General features: G+C 60.3%; 1 protein-coding gene across 1 annotated transcript in view; it reads right to left on the bottom strand.

Annotated features, from left to right (window-relative positions):
- Window positions 1-16741, bottom strand: part of SRRM3 (serine/arginine repetitive matrix 3) — a 29100-nt gene that overhangs the window by 3315 nt on the left and 9044 nt on the right. Inside the window, exons 3-12 of the mRNA XM_075771332.1 lie at window positions 14003-14104; window positions 10149-10283; window positions 9912-9992; window positions 9470-9499; window positions 8991-9059; window positions 8657-8692; window positions 7824-7874; window positions 7624-7728; window positions 6926-7097; window positions 767-1095 (exon numbers count right to left, since the gene is read on the bottom strand). Of these exons, the coding sequence (XP_075627447.1) occupies window positions 767-1095; window positions 6926-7097; window positions 7624-7728; window positions 7824-7874; window positions 8657-8692; window positions 8991-9059; window positions 9470-9499; window positions 9912-9992; window positions 10149-10283; window positions 14003-14104 (1110 nt within the window). The remainder of the gene's footprint in view (window positions 1-766; window positions 1096-6925; window positions 7098-7623; window positions 7729-7823; window positions 7875-8656; window positions 8693-8990; window positions 9060-9469; window positions 9500-9911; window positions 9993-10148; window positions 10284-14002; window positions 14105-16741) is intronic.

Raw genomic sequence — 16741 nt, 5'->3', positions numbered from 1 at the left:
CCACAGTCTGTGCCATTGACTCACTGCGCCTCTTCCCTATCCCCAGCCCCGGCTCTGTCCCTCCATCCCCATCCCCATCCCCATTCCCATCCCCATCCCCATCCCATCCCCATCCCCATCCCTGTCCCTCCATCCCCATCCCATCCCATCCCCATCCCCATCCCCATCCCCATCCCCATCCCTGTCCCTCCATCCCCATCCCCATCCCCATCCCCATCCCCATCCCCATCCCTGTCCCTCCATCCCCATCCCCATCCCCATCCCCATTCCCATCCCCATCCCCATCCCATCCCCATCCCCATCCCTGTCCCTCCATCCCCATCCCATCCCATCCCCATCCCCATCCCCATCCCCATCCCCATCCCTGTCCCTCCATCCCCATCCCCATCCCCATCCCCATTCCCATCCCCATCCCATCCCCATCCCCATCCCCATCCCATCCCCATCCCCATCCCCATCCCCATCCCCATCCCCATCCCCATCCCCATCCCCATCCCTGTCCCTCCATCCCCATCCCCATCCCCATCCCCATTCCCATCCCCATCCCCATCCCCATCCCATCCCCATCCCCATCCCTGTCCCTCCATCCCCATCCCATCCCCATCCCATCCCCATCCCTCGAGCATCCCAACCCCACCCTGGTCCCCAGCTTGGCCCTCAGAGCTTTGCCCGGATGGAACCGGGGTGCCCGCATGGAGCTGCACCCCCAATATCAGAGACCACCTCCCATCTCCTGCCAGGACCCCCATCCCGGGGACCCCCTTACTTCTTGGCGTGGGCGCCGTGGTTCCTGTCGGGGCCGAGCGGCGGGTGGTAGGGGTGGGAGCCCGCCGAGCCCTCTGAGTCGCTGCTGTAGCCGGCGGGGCTGACCGGCGGCGGCAGGGGCTCCCGGGGGGCCGGGGGCCGTCCCTTGCTCTGGCCGCGATGGCGGGGCGGCGGCGAGGCGCTGCGGGAGCGATGCCGGTGGCCGTGCTTGGCCCGCTCCGGCGTGGGCGACCGGGGGCTGCGGGCACCGTGTCGGCCCCCCCGGGTGCGGGGGGACGGCGGCTCCGTCCTGCCATGAGCCCGAGGAGAGGGGGACGCCGAGGCCGGCCTCTGGCAAGGGGGGAGAGAGAGAGAGAAAGGGAGGGGAAAAGGCAGAAGGGGGGGGGAAGAAGAGAAGAAAGAAGGAAAAATGGGATTTTAATGGGGGGCGCCGGGCTGGTGGCGCGGTTCACAACGTCAACGCACATCGCATAAGGCAGGCTACACAGACGCTACCCTGCACCTTCCTCTCGCCCTCAACAACGTGGGTCATGCAAACCTCCGCATGCAAAACGCCAAAAGAAATAACTAAAATTAAAATTTAAAAAAACCAACCAAACAAACAAAGGAAGGGGTGGGATGGGAGCAAAAAAAAAAAAAAAAAAAAAATCCAAGAAACTCCCAAGTCGTCGGGGAGGGAGAGCTCGAAGGGAAAGAAACAACCCCTCCCGAAAACACCTGGAGCAGGGATAAAGCAAACCCTGGCGCCCGCCCACCCCGACCAAGAGAGGGGAAGGGAAAAGGGGGGTAAAACCCAAACGAAGGGAGGAAAATGGGGGAAAAAAGAAAAGATGAGAGGAGGGAAGGTGGGGAGGGGAGGGAGAATAAATCAGACTGAGCTGAGGGGAAGGGGTCCAACCAAAGAGGTGACGGGGGGTCTGCTCACACAGAGGCATGCACATATATAGAGAGATATATGTTCAGCTAAGTGTAGTTTTTATAGATGGTACGGCTTTCGGCTTAAAACAAATCAAGAAACGAGGAGGACAGCACAGAGCGACAATGTAGGGCAAGGCAGGGAGGTGGGGGGCCAGGGGTGAGAAGGCAAAAAGAAACCAAAAAAAGAAAGAAGAAAACCCATCCAAATAAAATAATAATAAAAAAAAAAGAAACAAAACAAAGCAAAACTTCACAAATGTCCTCGTTACTGAGATAAACGAATGTCTCTGAGCTCTTCCTGGGACACGCATTGAGCTGTTAGCTGTGACTCTGCAGGGAACTGCTAAGTCCTCATCAGCACTCAACACAGACTTTGCTTTCTGCTTCCTTTTTTTTTTTTTTCCATTATATGCTTTTTTTTTTTTTTTTTAAGTCCCTCTTGGTTAACATCCACTTACCAAAAAAGTGGCATTTCCTCCTTTAGTAGGTAAGGTATGAAGAGAAGGGAAAAGCGGGGCAATATAAGTGCATCATTAGATTCACAAAAATGCAAGAGAGAAAGAAAGAGCGAGAGAAGGAGGAGAGACAGAGACAGAGCCAGAGAGAGGAGAAATAAAACAAACCAACTCACTTCTCCTACGGGGTGGGGGAAACCCTGGGCCACCGCCGCGGCCAAGGCCCCGTGCCGGGCTCTCACCGAGAGCTTGGGGGGATTTTGCCCGGCCCCAGGGTCCAGCACGCAGCGGCTCTCAAATATCGGAGCTCCGCCGAGCCGCAGACGCTGCCTGGGTTTGGTTTTTTTCCCCCCTCCCATCTTTGCAAACTCTGCTAGACCAAAAAGATGGGTGGAAACGGCTCCTGCACTGCCCGCCCCGACCCAGCCGGCAAACCCCGGCTCGAGGGGCTTTGGGGGTCTCCTCCCCCCAGCCGCAGCCCTGCGAGGGTCCCTGAGCATCCCTGGAGGGGTAAATCCTGGGCAGGGCGGCGCTGAGCCCAGCCGAGGGGATCTAGCAGGGTTCAGGGGGATTGGGGTGCTGCCGGGATTGTGTCACCACGCCCGGGGGGTAAGCTGGGGGCCGGTGACCCCAATTCCCTGCCGGGCCTTCACCCCAAACGTGCCCAGTCAGTTAATCCCAGAGGACGAGGTTCAATCCGCCCGCCCTGCCACCTCCTAAATGCCGCGTTTCTCCCCCAAAAGAGAAGCGACAAGGCGCCGGCGTGGGACCACCACGATGCTGCTGCGAAACGGACGTGAGGCCACCATGTCCCTGAGCATCCCGAGGCGAGGGGGGGTTCCACAAGCCGCTCCGCACCCCACCGGTGCATGTCCCCCATCACCTCCTTGTCCCCGCGGATAAGCCAACCCCTCCAGCCGCAGACCAGCGAGCTGGAGCCAAAATGGGGTGTGGGGGTGTGTGGGGGGTGTGTGTTAAAATCTGTTGCTGTTGCAATCGCTCCAGCGAGGGGGAAGGCTGGCGGCGACGGCCAGCCCTGCCCAGCGCACAAACCGCCCTGCCAGAGCTGGGGGACACGGACCCCCTCCGAGGGGATGCAGCAGCCCGGGGAGGGGGGGTCAGCTGAGCCCATGCCCAGCCCCCACGTCCGGGCAGAGCAAAATAAAAGCAGAGAAGATGAAGAAGACAAAGAGGAAGAAGAAGAGAGAAAGAGAGGGATTTCCTCTTTCCCAGGGCGGCATTTTGGCGCCGGCCGGCCGCGCCGCAGGCTGGGGCTGCGGGGTTCCCACCCAAACCCCGGGGGCGGAGGGGTCTCCTGCCCAGGCGTGCAGGAAGGCAACGAAAGGAAGAGCATCCCAAATAAATCCAAATCGGCAAAGGCCTGGCCCAAAAGGGAAAACGCACTCCAGGGGCTTGCAGGGATGGGACGGCCGGGGTTGGGACACCGTCCCCTGCCCCTCGGGGACCGCGATGCTCCGGACCTGCCTCTCTCCACAGAGGAAGATTTCAACCTTTCCCCATTGCAGCTCCCCAATATTTTCCCTGGGTTGGCGGGGGGGGGGGGGGGGTGTTTCCCATCATGGCCCGAGGAGGGGCTAAACCCACACATCTCCCCAAATTTCTCCTTTCTTGCCCCATCCATCCACCCCAAAACCCCCTGTGCCCAGGATCTGCTGCCGCTCCCACCCGTGGGCTCTGGCCGCTGCCCCTATTTCTTGCTAATTATGTTCGCCTTCGTTATCCGTCCCCTAAGGGGGGGGACTCAAACGGAGCAGCCGTGCTCGGCCCCTGGATGGAAACGAACACAAAGTCGGAGGGCTGAAAGACACAGAAATGCATTCTACCGACGGCACAAGGAGATGGGGAAGAGAAAAGGGAGGAAGAAAGAAAAAAATCTTACATGGACAGGGCAAAAAAATAGAAATAAAGAACGTAAGAGAAGAGCATGGCTTTGCAGCTAACTGGGGAAAACCATACAAATCAAAAAAAATTATATATAGCCACCAAAAAGAGACAAAATGAAAGAAAGACAGAGAAGGAGAGCAAGAAAGAAAGAGAAAGTCAGAAAGAGAAAATAACATTAAATCAAGCTACGGTGCTTTTCAACAGGCTCATCTGCAGAAGTGAACGTGCAGAGGTGGACGAAATACCTACCTTCGCAATTGGCAGTGACAGGAATGCGATAATAAAAAAAGAAAACAATAATCTCCACATTTGGAGGGCAGAATGGGAAAAAGACAAGGACTCTTTAGTACGGCGATCCAGACCCCTCGGCTAATCCCGTTTGCTTTGCTTCGATTTTTCTTAATTATTTTAAAATTGGTCTCATTAACTTTTTTTTTTTTTTTAATTTTTCTTTTTTTTTAAATGGAAAAGTTGTGGCCGGCCACCGAGCGGGGCGGCGGCGGGGGCTTTTTCTGGCTGGTGTCTGTAACCCGGCTGCGTTTCGGTCTTAAAAAGTCGCTATATAACATGGCAAAGTCCCGGATAACATGCAGGGAGGGCGATGGATGGAGGTGGGACACGGCGAGGGTTGTTGGGTTGTGTCGGCCCAAAGAAAACCGGCGAGAAAGAGGGGCCGGAGGGTGTGTGTGGGCGAGGAGGAGGAGGAGGAGAGACCCAGGAGGAAGGCTGGGGAAGGCAGCAGGGATGGATGGAGACGGGACCGGGTATTTAAAAGGGAAGGACACGCCGTGCAGCGCCCCGGGGGCTCTGGGGGTGCTGGGGGGGACACGGCTCGCCCGGGGGAACAGGCTGAGTCCGGCACTTTTGGGAGGGTCTGGAGGAGATGGGGAGGAAGGAGGCTGGGTACCGAGGATGCTCAGCGCCCGCCCTGCCGGGATGCAGGATGCGGGCACCCAGGAGCTCGCCCAGCGTGTCGGATGCGGGATAGCTGTGGGGTGCTCGGCTTGGAGGGGGGGGGATAACCCAGCACCCATCGGCCTCATCCTGCAACCGTGGAGGGGAAGCACCCGCATGGCAGCAGGATCCGGCCGCCAGCCGAGGCAATGGGGCAGTAGCCAATTCAAGGAAGCAAAGGGCATTTCGCTCCACGCTATCAAAGCGAGCCCGCTACCTTTACGGTGTAGAGCTGCTCGGTTCTCTTCCCTTTTAAATTCCTTGTTCAAAATATAGAAAATGGAAATACAATGTTCAGCGGTCGTAAATATTTAGAAAACACATCTGCTTTTTTTTTTTTTTTCTTCTCCACATTAACACACACAAAAGCAAAAAATTCTAGAACAACACGACGACAACGGGGGTGGAAAATAAGAGAGAGATATATATATCGTTTGCATTTCTGTACATCACGAGGGAAAAGAAAAGAAATCATGAGAAAGGAAACTAAAACAAGGAGGGGGAAAAAAAAAAAGCACGTTTCATTGCCCTTCCCTCCCCCTCGTCCCTGCTTCTGCTGAGCAAGAAATGGAAGTGTATATTACCGTTTGGGTTTTTTTCAAATGGGAGGCTAAAGAAAAACACAGATGGGATTAAAAAGAAAAAAAAAAAATAGAAACCAGAGAGAGAAAGAAGAGAGAGAGAGAAAGAGAGAGAAAGTTGTTGGAGAAAAGTCCCGCTGGTGCCGGGGAGCCGTGGGAGCTCGGCGGCCTGGGCGATGCTGGGTGCTGGGGGTGGTGGGCAGGGGGAGAGCGGGGCGAGCCGGGCGCCTGATGGGTGCTTGGCACCCGAACCCCCCCCACACCCCAGCCAAAACCACAGGAAAGAAGAAAGCAGAGAGGTGCCCCAAGAGGTGGGCAGGGTGCTGGGTGCTGCTGGGGGCGGGCTGGGTCCTGGGCTGGGGAGCCAGGGAGGGAGAAAGGGGCATGAGTATGGGGTGGGGGCTCCTGGCCCCATTTTCCGGGGTGTTCCCGGCCCCGCAGGTGTTGGGGTGGCAGCATTGGGTGCTGCCAGCCCGGGAACGTCCTCCAGCACCTTGCCTGTGTGAATAAAGTCCCCTGGGGCGAGCAGGGACGTGTGTGCCCCCCATCAGCGGGTTCCCCAGCGTGCTGCCTTCGCTCAGCCCTGCCTCCAGCCCCCCACTAGCTGCAGCAGGCTCCTCACCAGCCCGGCACTGGTTAAACTGGGGCTGGGCCGCTGGTCCCACTGGATTCTGGCTTTGTCCCACTCAGCGTGGGAGCAGCCCTCTGGGCTTCACCGGGACCCCCTGGGGTGCCAAGGCAGAGCCAGGGACACCTAGCACCGATGTCACCCACCATGGGGACCCTGAGTTCCTAAAATCTGAGCACCCAGCACCAAACCCTAACCTGGCCTAACCCCAGTCTCCAGACTGGGTGCTGGGGTCCTGAGTGCTGGTGCTGGCACCTTGGCGCTGGGGAGGGTTGGGGCTGGCAGGGAAACGAGAATTTTCCAGCTTTGCCCATTTCTTGACTGTCTGGGCTCAATCCACTCCCAGGGAGACGCTGAGCCCGGCGGTGACCCTGGCAGGTGACACTGGCCTGCCAAGCCATCATCCCCGGGGGGTGACATCCGCAGAGTGATATGTGGCTTTGGGCGGGGGGGTGGATGACCTGTTGCCTGCCCCGATACCTGCCCCGAGGTGATGGGCTGGCTCCCCCAGGGAGATCGTGCACCCAGCAGAAGACTGATGGGTGCTGGGGGGGGGTGCAGCCTGCACCCCACATCCCCCCCCCGGCCCCGTGTGCCCTAGCTGGGCGAGGGGGGAGCCGAGCGAGCGGGGAAGGAGGAGAGAGGAGAGCTGGGGTGGGGGGTCCTGCGGAGGGAGGAGGGGAGGGAAGCGAACGGTGATCCAAGAAAAGCCTACGTACATCCGAGGGCTCCAGGAGCGGGGCGCCGTGGCTGTGGCGGCCGTTCTGGGCGCTGCCCTTGTGCCCGTTCTGGTGTGGCGAGGCCGAGCGGCGGGGCGAGGGGGAGGACGGGCTGCGGCTGGAGCGGGCGCTGCTGCCCTTGGGGCCGTCCTGCCGGCGCTTGGGGCTTAGCCTGTGGGACATGGCACCGTGAGCCGCCGGCACCCCCTGCCCCGAGCCCGGCACAGCATCGCCCTTCGCCCGTCTCCAGCAGAGCTGCCGGCTGCAAGCCGGGGCTGAGACGGCGGGGCAGGCTTTGCCGAAACAAGAAACAAGCTGAAAATCGCTGGTCTGTGCTTTCTCTAGTATTGAAACCCTGTCTGGGCACCACATCCCCAAACCCCCCCAGAGGTGCTGCAGTACCGTCCCGCTCCCCTCCATCCCTCTGAGGATCCCCATCATGGGGACACCTCTGCCACCTGCCTCCTCGCCCTCCATCCCCCAAGGGTTCCCATCCTGGGGACACCTCTGTGACCCATCTCCCTGCCCTCCATGCCATAAGGGTCCCCATCCTTAGGACACCTCTGCCACCTTCCTCCTTGTCCTCCATTACCCCACAGGTCCCCATCGTGGGGACACCTCTGCCACCTGTCTCCCTGACCCCAAAACAGAGGCTGGGGCCAGCTGGGGTGGGAACAGGGGTCCCGGGCTGCTCCTACCTGCCGGGGGATTTGGAGTCGCTGTCGTCGGAGGAGAGCGAGGCGCTGTGGGAGCTGCAGGAGCTGCGCCGGTGCGAGCGCCAGGCTGGGGACTCGCTGCGGGACCTGCGGAGAGGGCAGCCAAGGAGCAGGCTGAGACACCGGGGGGGGCACGCGGGGGGCCCACCGCCCTGCTCCCCCCCACCATCCCGGCCCCTCACCTCTTGCGCTCTTTGTTTTTCTCTTTCCGTTTGTTCTTGGGGCTTCGGGACCTGCAGGAACAGCCAAAAGCTGCAGAGACTGGAGACGGGAGTGGGGGCAGCACCTGGGGGGCCTTCCCCAGCCCCCCCAGAACCACCGAGGCTGCAGGAGGAGCAATGGGGAGGACCTGCCCGGGGCTGGGCTCCATTGACCTCCAAAGCATGGTGGGGGCCCCGGCTGGCTTTGGGGGGACAGTGGGGCCACAGGCCAGTCAGCAAGGCCGGGCGGGAGGGGGTGGCAGTGGGAAGAGGGGGACCAGCTCTGCTCGGCATCCGCAGGGCTCAGGCCCGTTGTCACCTCTCCACTCATCTCGCCCTGCACTGCCCCCCCCCCCAAACCCCTCTGCCCACCCGGGCACCCTTTGTCTGTTTTTTACTTCTTTCACCCTAAAATAGTGGTGCTGGCAGAGGGCATCTGCAGAGCAGGGCACAGCCGGGGCTCACCCTGGCCATGGCTGCTCAGTGTCATCCCTTCATCCCCGGGGGACATTCGGGGCCATGTGGGACCCTGCAGGTGCCCAGAGTGGTCCCGTGCCACCTCCAAGGGTGGGGGACGCCCAGCGGTGTCTGGCCATGGGGCGAGGGACAGACAGACAGATGGTGGGTGACGGCAGCCCTCGCTCACACCCACCGTGCCCGGCAGCTCCATCCCCTGCCCGGTGGCACGGGGTCTGTCCCTGTGGGCGTAGGGGATGGGGACAGTGGGAGGGCAGGGGACAGGGGGTCCCTGACGGGGGAAGCTGGCAGCCAGCGCTGGTGGCAGTGGGGGGGCTCCCAGCAGCCATCACTCTCACCTGTGTCTTCTCTTCTTCCGTGACCCCGACTCAGACCTGAGGGATGAAGAGGAGGCAGAGATGAAGGAAACATGCTGAGCCAGCCAGAGCAGAGCAAAGGCCGGGCAGTCCCAGGGGATGGGGACAAGGGCAGGGGGGTGGCCCTGAGATGGGCTGCTGGATGGGGCAGGTGACAGCTGCCAGGAGGAGGTGACGGCCCCACGAAGAGCCATCAGCATCCATCCCTGTCCATGCCTCCATCCTGCCCCAGCCCGTGGGCCTGGGCACCCACCAATGAGTCCCACTGTGGCCAACCAGCCCCACCATCCCCAACCCGACATGGTGTCCATCCTACCTGTCACGTCTGTGTTTCTTTCCAGTCTTCTTTTTCTTTTCCTTGCGGATGGGTGAAGAGCTGTCACAGCTGGGGAGTGGGGGGAAAGTGGGTGCCCTTGAGGGGGGAGCAAGGGACTCCCCATCTCCATGGCCCAGGGGAGTCCCATCCCACCACCCCGCCCGGCACCTCACTTCCCCTGGAGCACCCATGGGATGCATGAACATCGCATGGAAGTTATTTCCTGGGGGGATTTGGGGTGGGGGACAGAAAGGGGCTTTTAGCAGAAGGGCGCCGGCTGCCTTTGGTGGTGGAGCACCCAAATCCCGCCGTGTCCCATTGCCACCTCGTGGGCTCCGCAGCCTCCAGCAGGAGACGAGGCGGCCAGTTCCCACTGGGATTTTGGAGGGGAACAGTGGGTGGCAGAGGTCAGCCCATGCCCGGTGGTCTTGCATGTCCAACGGGGACCCCGCAGCCCACCCAGTTCGAGAGGCACTCACCTGCGCTCCGAGCCGGGTTTCCTCTTTTTGCTGCCATGGGGGAGGCAGAGAAGAAAGGGACATTAGGGACAGTGTCCTACCCAGCTGGCCAGCACTAACCGGGGAGGGGACCAGCGGGTAGACAGAGCCAGACCCTTCAGGGAGCCAAATCCTGCCCGGTGCTGTGCCCTGCAGCAGCTGGCTCCTTCCCAGCATGGACCGGGCAAGGTCCCACCAGTGGGTGCAGTTGGGTGGGCTGGCTGTGCATCCCACAGCGCTGTGTGTGCGTGTTGCACCATCGGTGCATGCAGATGCATTGCACCTCTTGAGGGTGCACATTTGGGGCTGTACTGCCCCCCAAAGTGGGGGGACTTGCCCCACTGGAGTCTGGGGAAGAGGTGAGCTGGGAGGAGGGCTGCCCACCCAGGAGAGGGGACAGCACAGGGACAACTGGGAGACTCACCGGCTCCGGCGGTGACCCGATTTCTTTTTCTTTTTCTTCTTGGGTGGAGGAGAGGTGGAGCTGCTCGAGCGTCTTTTCACCCTGCGAGGAGAAAGCAGACAGGGTTGGGCAGAGAAGGGAGAGCCACCCAGGGGTCTCCTGGCCTCCGTGTCCCCCAGTGGGGACCTGGCAGGCAGGGAGACATCCCCCCCCGTGCATGCCCGCTCCCCAAAATCCTTGCTGTGGTTCTGGCTTGACCTGTACTCGCGGTGGCCGCTGTCCTCACGGTAGCACTCAGCCGAGCAGTCGCACTGCAGCAGGCAGCCCTCACCGTAGTCGGGGTACTCTGCCACGTACTCCTCCCCATCCACCCCATGGTGGTTTTCTATCACGCTGCCGAAGGAGGAAGCACAGGATTAATTCGGGGCTCCCTGTTCCCTGAATCCCACCGGAGCAGCTAGGGGGAAGTCTGGGCCAGCCCCAGCGTGGCTGTGGGAGCCGGGGGACGTGCCCCCCACCACAGCACCCCCAGGGGACTTTGGTCACATCGTTTGAGGTCCACACGCAGCAAAGCCCCGCAGTAGGGCTCTTCTCGGGGTCTCCCTGCAGTGAATCCCTGCCAGGCCGGCACAGGGACAGGGCTCAGGCCACCATCTCCCCACGGGGTCCAGCCCTGGCACATCTGGAGCCCCCCTTGGCATTGCCCAAGCGCCGGGGCTGAGCGGGGGGCTGGGGTCAGCCCAGGTAGGCGACAGGGCTGGATTAGGGTGAGAGGAGCCGGCAGGAGGCTCGGGGGATTCGGGGGATTATCCACCCGCTGGCTGGAGCTGCCCGGGATGATCCCGGCTTTGAGGCTGACGCCCCAGCGTGCTGCCGGCTCAGCACCGGAGCTTCAGGCAGGTGATGGGTGACGTCCCCACCAGGCCAGGTGAGATGGGGTGGGGGAACATCAGGCCTGGAGCCATCAGGGTCTCCTCTCCCCCCTCAAGTGACTTCATCAGCATTAATTTTTCCTGCTGCCATGGAAACCGGCAGGAGGTTGCCATTGACTACCAGGGCTGCGGGCAGGGCTCGGCAGAGGCCTGGCAGCTGGACCGGGCAGGCAGGAGGGACCCAGGAGTCCCCTGCCCAGCCTCTCCCTGCTGTCCCCCACCTCCCCGGTCCTCCTGTGCCATCAGCCCCAGAAGCAGCATCAAGCCCCCCCAAGGGCCTCTCGTTTCTTCTTGGGGGATGTAGGACACGTCACCCCGGGAGGGACTCGGCCATCCAGGTGCTCTGGAGGGAACCCTAACAGACGGGGTTGTCCCTGGAGGGTTCTGGCATCACACCAGCCCCAAGGGACATTTGCTCTCGGAAAGCCGATGTGGGCTCCTCTGCCCTTCCCAGCCCGGAGGCGTGCGGCAGGGAGTGCCAGTGAAGCGCAGCCCCCACGGCACCAGTCCCTTGGCAGCCCTGCCAGTGCCTCCGGCCGAGTGAAGAGATGCTCCAAGGCCCAGACGGCAGATCCAAGAGCCGCACGTGTTGGCATCCCTGGCCACAGGCAGGCCCTGGGCTGTTTAACCCAATTAAAAATGGTTTGGACCAAAACTACAAGCAAGGCGTCCTCCTCCTGACCGCGGACGATCGCTCAAGCAGATCTTGGGCTCCCTTCTGTGCCGTAGCCATGGCTTTCTGGGTCCTCTCCAAGTGACTCCTGCCTTGGCCGTGCCCCAAGGGCAGGAACAGCCCTTCAACCACGCACCCAACCATGGGAAAGGGGAGAAAAGAGGAAAAGAGAGGAGCAAGCAGGGATAATTCCCTGTTGGACTCTGGTCTGTGAGCAGGCACTGCTCTGCGCCAGAACCTGCTGTCAGCATCTCGCCCATTAGCCATGCTCAGTGGCTCAAGACGGGCTTGTGCAGCTCCAATTATTCCTCCCCGCTCGACACACACTCGTATTCGTTTTCAATCCCACCAGCCTGTCCATCAAGCGGTTACTCCTTGGGGACTGGGCTGTGTCACTGGGCTGTGCGTGCACAGGGACAGGAGCTGGAAGAGCACAGAGAGCAAGCCAGGGACTCAGGTGGTCACGGCTCTGCTCAGTGCCTCAGTTTCCCCTGGGGAATTTTGCAGATGATGCTGAGATTTCGCATCTGCTTTGAAACAAAAGCAGCCGGTTCAGGCTCATAGTCCCGGCAGCCAAAGACCGAGCTGTAAAAGTCCAGAGAGGTGCTGGAGCAGGACCAGCCCATGAGATGTTTTGCTGGGTACTCTCCCAGCCACCGCAAGGGCTGGGGCTCTTTATTTAAACTTTAATTAACTAACTCCCTTGTCCAGCCTCTTCAACCAGCGCAGACCTTTTGCACCCAGGACTTCCTCTGGCAGGGACTTTGGCAGCTCAGGTCCCCGCTGCCTGAAGAGCCACCTCCTTTGGACCCAGCTCCCACCAGCCTCCTCCAGGTGCCATTAGCTTTGCTCTCCTCCGAGCAATCCTTTGCTTGGAGACTGCTCCTTCCAGCTCAGCACTATTATTTATAGCCCCTGGGCTAATCTTTAATGATTACCCTCTGTTTTACAAAAGCAAGCCCGCAAAGGCGACAGCTAGGGCTGCTTGGGCAACCTTAATGCACCTTCCGCTTCCCTATGTGCAGCCAGCCCTAACGAGCCTGCCCGGGAAGATGCCCCGGAGATGACTCATGTCCCCATGGGCAAAGGCCACTTGTTAACACATTGCCTTGATGTTTGGTGACCTGGGCAGGTTGGTTTTCCCCATGCCTTGGTTTTTCCTGCCTAGAGGAAGACCCTGAATGCTTTGGGCTACCCCAGGGCTACACGCCCCTGCCCCGGTGTCCCTCCCTGCCCGACGTGCCAGCAGAGCGGTGGGAGGAAGGCTCTCCCCACCGCGGCTTCCCTGCCTCCCCCCTCGCCCTGATTTCCTGACCCTAATGAAGCATTAATATTCAGTGAACCTGCAGCATCTATTCCTGTCCCGAGTGACCTGGTTTCCAGGCTGATGGATGGTGCGCGCTGGGCCAGCCACACTGCCTGGGCCATTAAGCATCGTGCAGATAAATCATCATCGAGCCAGGGCGGACCCTCGTGAGGCTGGGAACGGTCCTGCGTGGGGCAGGAGGAGCGAGTGGCATGTCCCCAGCAGGAGCGGGGCTGCTTTGGACACCTAACCTGAGCCCCAAGCTGCCCCGCGGGGGGCAGAAGCAGCCCCAGGGATCAGGCAGCGTGAGGAGCAATTAGGAAGCAGATGCACGGGGCAGGAGTTCCTTGGAGAAGCGTCTTCCGTGGGGCTCCTTGGGGTGACACCAGTCTGACGGAGACGCAGGTTCTGGGTCTACCCAGGTGAGAAGCAGGCTCCAGCCCTGCCTATCCAGCCTGGGCCCCTTGCAACAGAAATTATTATTATTATTATTCTTAATGATTGTTACTGTTAACGCTAATATTTCTAGGGTTACAGAACAGCAGCCAACCTGCCAAACCATCGCCAGCCGAGCTGAGTTACCCCAGCTTCACACCCGGAGGCAGGAGGACTATTCTGCATTGTGGAGTTAAGAGCAAGGGCTGGAAACGGGTGCCCTCGCCTGGCTGGAGGCAGAAGCAGCGATTTCAGCCCTGGGGAGAGCAGGAGAGGTGACCCCAAGAGGCAGGAGCAGGCAGAGGTGAGGCACAGCAAACCCGCAGCTTGGTCTCTGCCGCTGGCTGGTGGGGCGAGCCAAGCATCCAGACCTTCTCTGCTTCGGTTTCATCATCTGTGCCAGCAGCATTGTAACGCTGGCCTCTCCGTACAGCACTCTGAGGTGTCCAGAAGACCAGTGCAGGATAACCTCTAACCTCTCCAGAGGTGGGATCCTGCCTCAGAGAGGCAAGCCCTGCCTCTAACCTACCAACTGACCAACCAATCGTCCAACCAACCAACCACTGATCCAAAACACCATCCACCCATCCCCCCAACTCTATATACCCTCTCTATGTCCATCCAACCATCCCTATATATATATGCCCTCTCTCTATCAATCCACTCACCCACCCATCGATACTCAGAGGCAATCTGGGATGTGTCTCTCTGGGATGAGGGACAGACAGGATGCACGGACAGGCCAACTCGGAGCTGCCTCACTTACATTTGGCGCCCGTGCTGGTCCTCCCTGGTGAGCACGCCTTCCTTCTCCATCAGCATTTGCCGAAAGGTCCCCACTTTTTGCCGTATCTCCTCTTCGGAGTACCTGGATGAGCAAAGACGTGGTCAGGGCTGTCGTGGCCGGAGCGTGGGCTCCCCAGGGACCTGCTGAGGACCTGCATACCTTCAGGAGTGACATGTGGCCCAAGGGGCTGGTCAGAAGGAGAGGTGGCATGGTGACGGTCATCAGGGTCTGGAGGACAGTAAGTCCCTCCACTTGGTCCCCTGCCACCACCCTCTAAGCCCTCTTGTCTCCTGCCCACCCTTCCCAGCAGTACTTGGCAGAGGAACGGACATCAGGAAGGGGTAAAAGAAGAAGATGACCATGAAGTTGCCATTCCTTCCCCACTGCCCCAGGTTTTGGGGCACATCTCCTCTGAACCCCCTCAGCAGCACCAGCATCGCAGCTGGCGATGCCGGGTTTCACGCTAGGCGCCTCTGTCCCATCGCGAGCCTCCCTCGCTCATCCCCGCGCTGCGCCGGGGCCCCGGCAGCCGAGCCAGCTCTGCGCTAACGCCGAACGCTGACTCAGGCCGCTGCAGGGTTATTAATGAGAGACACTAATCACTTTGTCCCTGGCATCTGAGAACAGCCGCGGCAAACCACGGCGCTCCAGCCGTCCCTGAGGTGTCCCAGGGGAGGGACGGGTGACAGCCCAGGGTGGGTGGTCCTGTGCCACATCCCGCGGCTGCACAAGGGCGCTGAGCATCCCCCTCGACCAAAACCATCCAAACGGAGGGATGCAGTGGAGGGACCTGCGGTGCTCTTGGCACTGTCCCTGGGGACAGGGCAAAGGGAGAGGGACCCCATGTCACCACCACACCGCCACCCTGGGAGGGAAGGGGTCGGGCTCTGCGTGCGACCCTGTCCTCACCCACGCCGTCTGCAGGGGCTTCTCGTGGCCCATCCTCGCCGTCACATCCCATCAGCATCGCCACTAAGGAGCCCAGAAATCGGGGTGTCACAGCCTGGCCGAGCCCTGCAGTCCCTGAGGCTGGCACCTCGCAGAGCCCCTGGGTGCCCTTGGGTGCCCTGGGTGCAGAGGAGCACGTGGCAGCACCTGCCCCCCCTGCGGTGCCCACAAAGGGAAGCAGCAGGGAGAGGGGTATTAATATTAACGAGCTCATTTGCACTGAAAGGCTCTCATTAATTCCCCAGCCGGCCAGGACTCCTGCGCAGGAGGAGGGCTGCTAACCGGGCACGGAGGCATCCCGGCTGCTTCCCTTCGCCTTGCACCCTGGCTGAGCACAGGGGGCCCTGAAAACAGGGCAGCACCCCCAAATGCTGCTCTGCACCGCACCCTCGATGGTGGTGCAGCCAGCTGGGCAGAGTGTGGCCATCCCACAAGGATGGAGAGGCCAGCCCCGGCCATCCCACAGCCATCAGGAGGCCAGCGGCAGCAGGAAGATGTCTGCCCGAGAAGATGAGCATTTGCTGCAGCACATTCCAAACGCGGCTGATGCTCTCGGAGAGGGGACGTGAGGCCAAACCGGAGGTGACAGATGGGCCACTGCGGTTGGGCTGTTAGCAAATCTGCGGGGGACAAGGCCAAGCCGAGGAACCCCCCCTGCACCCAGCGATCCTGTGATGGAGGCCAGAGCACCGCCCCAGCCCCTTCCCTCCTGCACCCCCTGGCCCTGCTTATAACCCTGTTGGAGGGATTTTGGGTTTTGCATTTAACACATAGAATGGGTTTGGGAAAGAAAGAAAAATTGCTGACGCTTCTTTTCCAGACCAGAAATCCAGCCTGCAGGCAGGGAATAACCGTGCAGGCAGCCCGGAGCGAGCAGCAGCCGGGTGCAGCGCAGGCAGGAGGAGCCATTCGCATTTAAGGAAACAAGGGAGCGCTTAAATCCCCGGAAAAAACCTCCTCTGCTGTCACATCTGCTCATCCCGAGGGTCCTGCCCTTGGCAATAACTCCCCCGAGGCTGTGGCCAGGATGCGGCCCCCAGCTCAGGCAGAAACCTCGGGGGTGCAAAGCGCTTCCTGTGCAACCCCCCCAGAGAGCTCCTGCGCGGAGGGGAAGAGCAGGCGGAGGATTAACCAGGTTGACCAAGATTATTACTGTAATTATATTATCATTTTGGTGTATCACCATCATCATCGTTATTAATAGACTTAATAATAGCAAAGGCAATTATAGCAATAACAACAATACCGGTTGCAATATTACTATTACCCACTGCAGTAATGATACTACTAGTAGTAAGATCCCTAGTAGGGCACGGGAACCCGACAGGAGGCTCTGGGCTCCCCAAGGTGCCAGGTCAGCCTTATTTATTTCCATAACGACAAATTAGGCACAATCATTATTCCAGTCTGTGTGAGACAATTTAATTCTAGGTCACGCTTGCGCTCTTAATGAAAGCCTTGGCGAAGCCTTCCCTCAATCCATTTTCCTTCTCCCCAGCTGATACCAGTCCCTGTCTACCCACGTGTGCTGGAGAATGTGCCCCATCCGTCAGGTTTTAGCGAGCTGTCGGGGGGGATCAGGCTGTTTGGCTGGTGCCAGAGCTGTGGGGCAGCCGGCAGCACGGCCATGGGTGCGGTGGGGATGGGGGTCTCCTCGCTGGCCCCCCAGCCCCTCCTGCCCACCCAGGCAGGGATGCTCTCCGGCCCCTCGGGTTTCCCCCTGGCCCTTTGCATCCCCAGGGGAAAGTAAAGGCTGGGGAGCAGCTCACG

The sequence above is a fragment of the Balearica regulorum genome, chromosome 19 (genome assembly GCF_011004875.1).
Source record: "Balearica regulorum gibbericeps isolate bBalReg1 chromosome 19, bBalReg1.pri, whole genome shotgun sequence".
NCBI classification, from domain to species: Eukaryota; Metazoa; Chordata; class Aves; order Gruiformes; family Gruidae; genus Balearica; species Balearica regulorum.
This window is presented reverse-complemented; position numbering and strand designations above follow the sequence as displayed.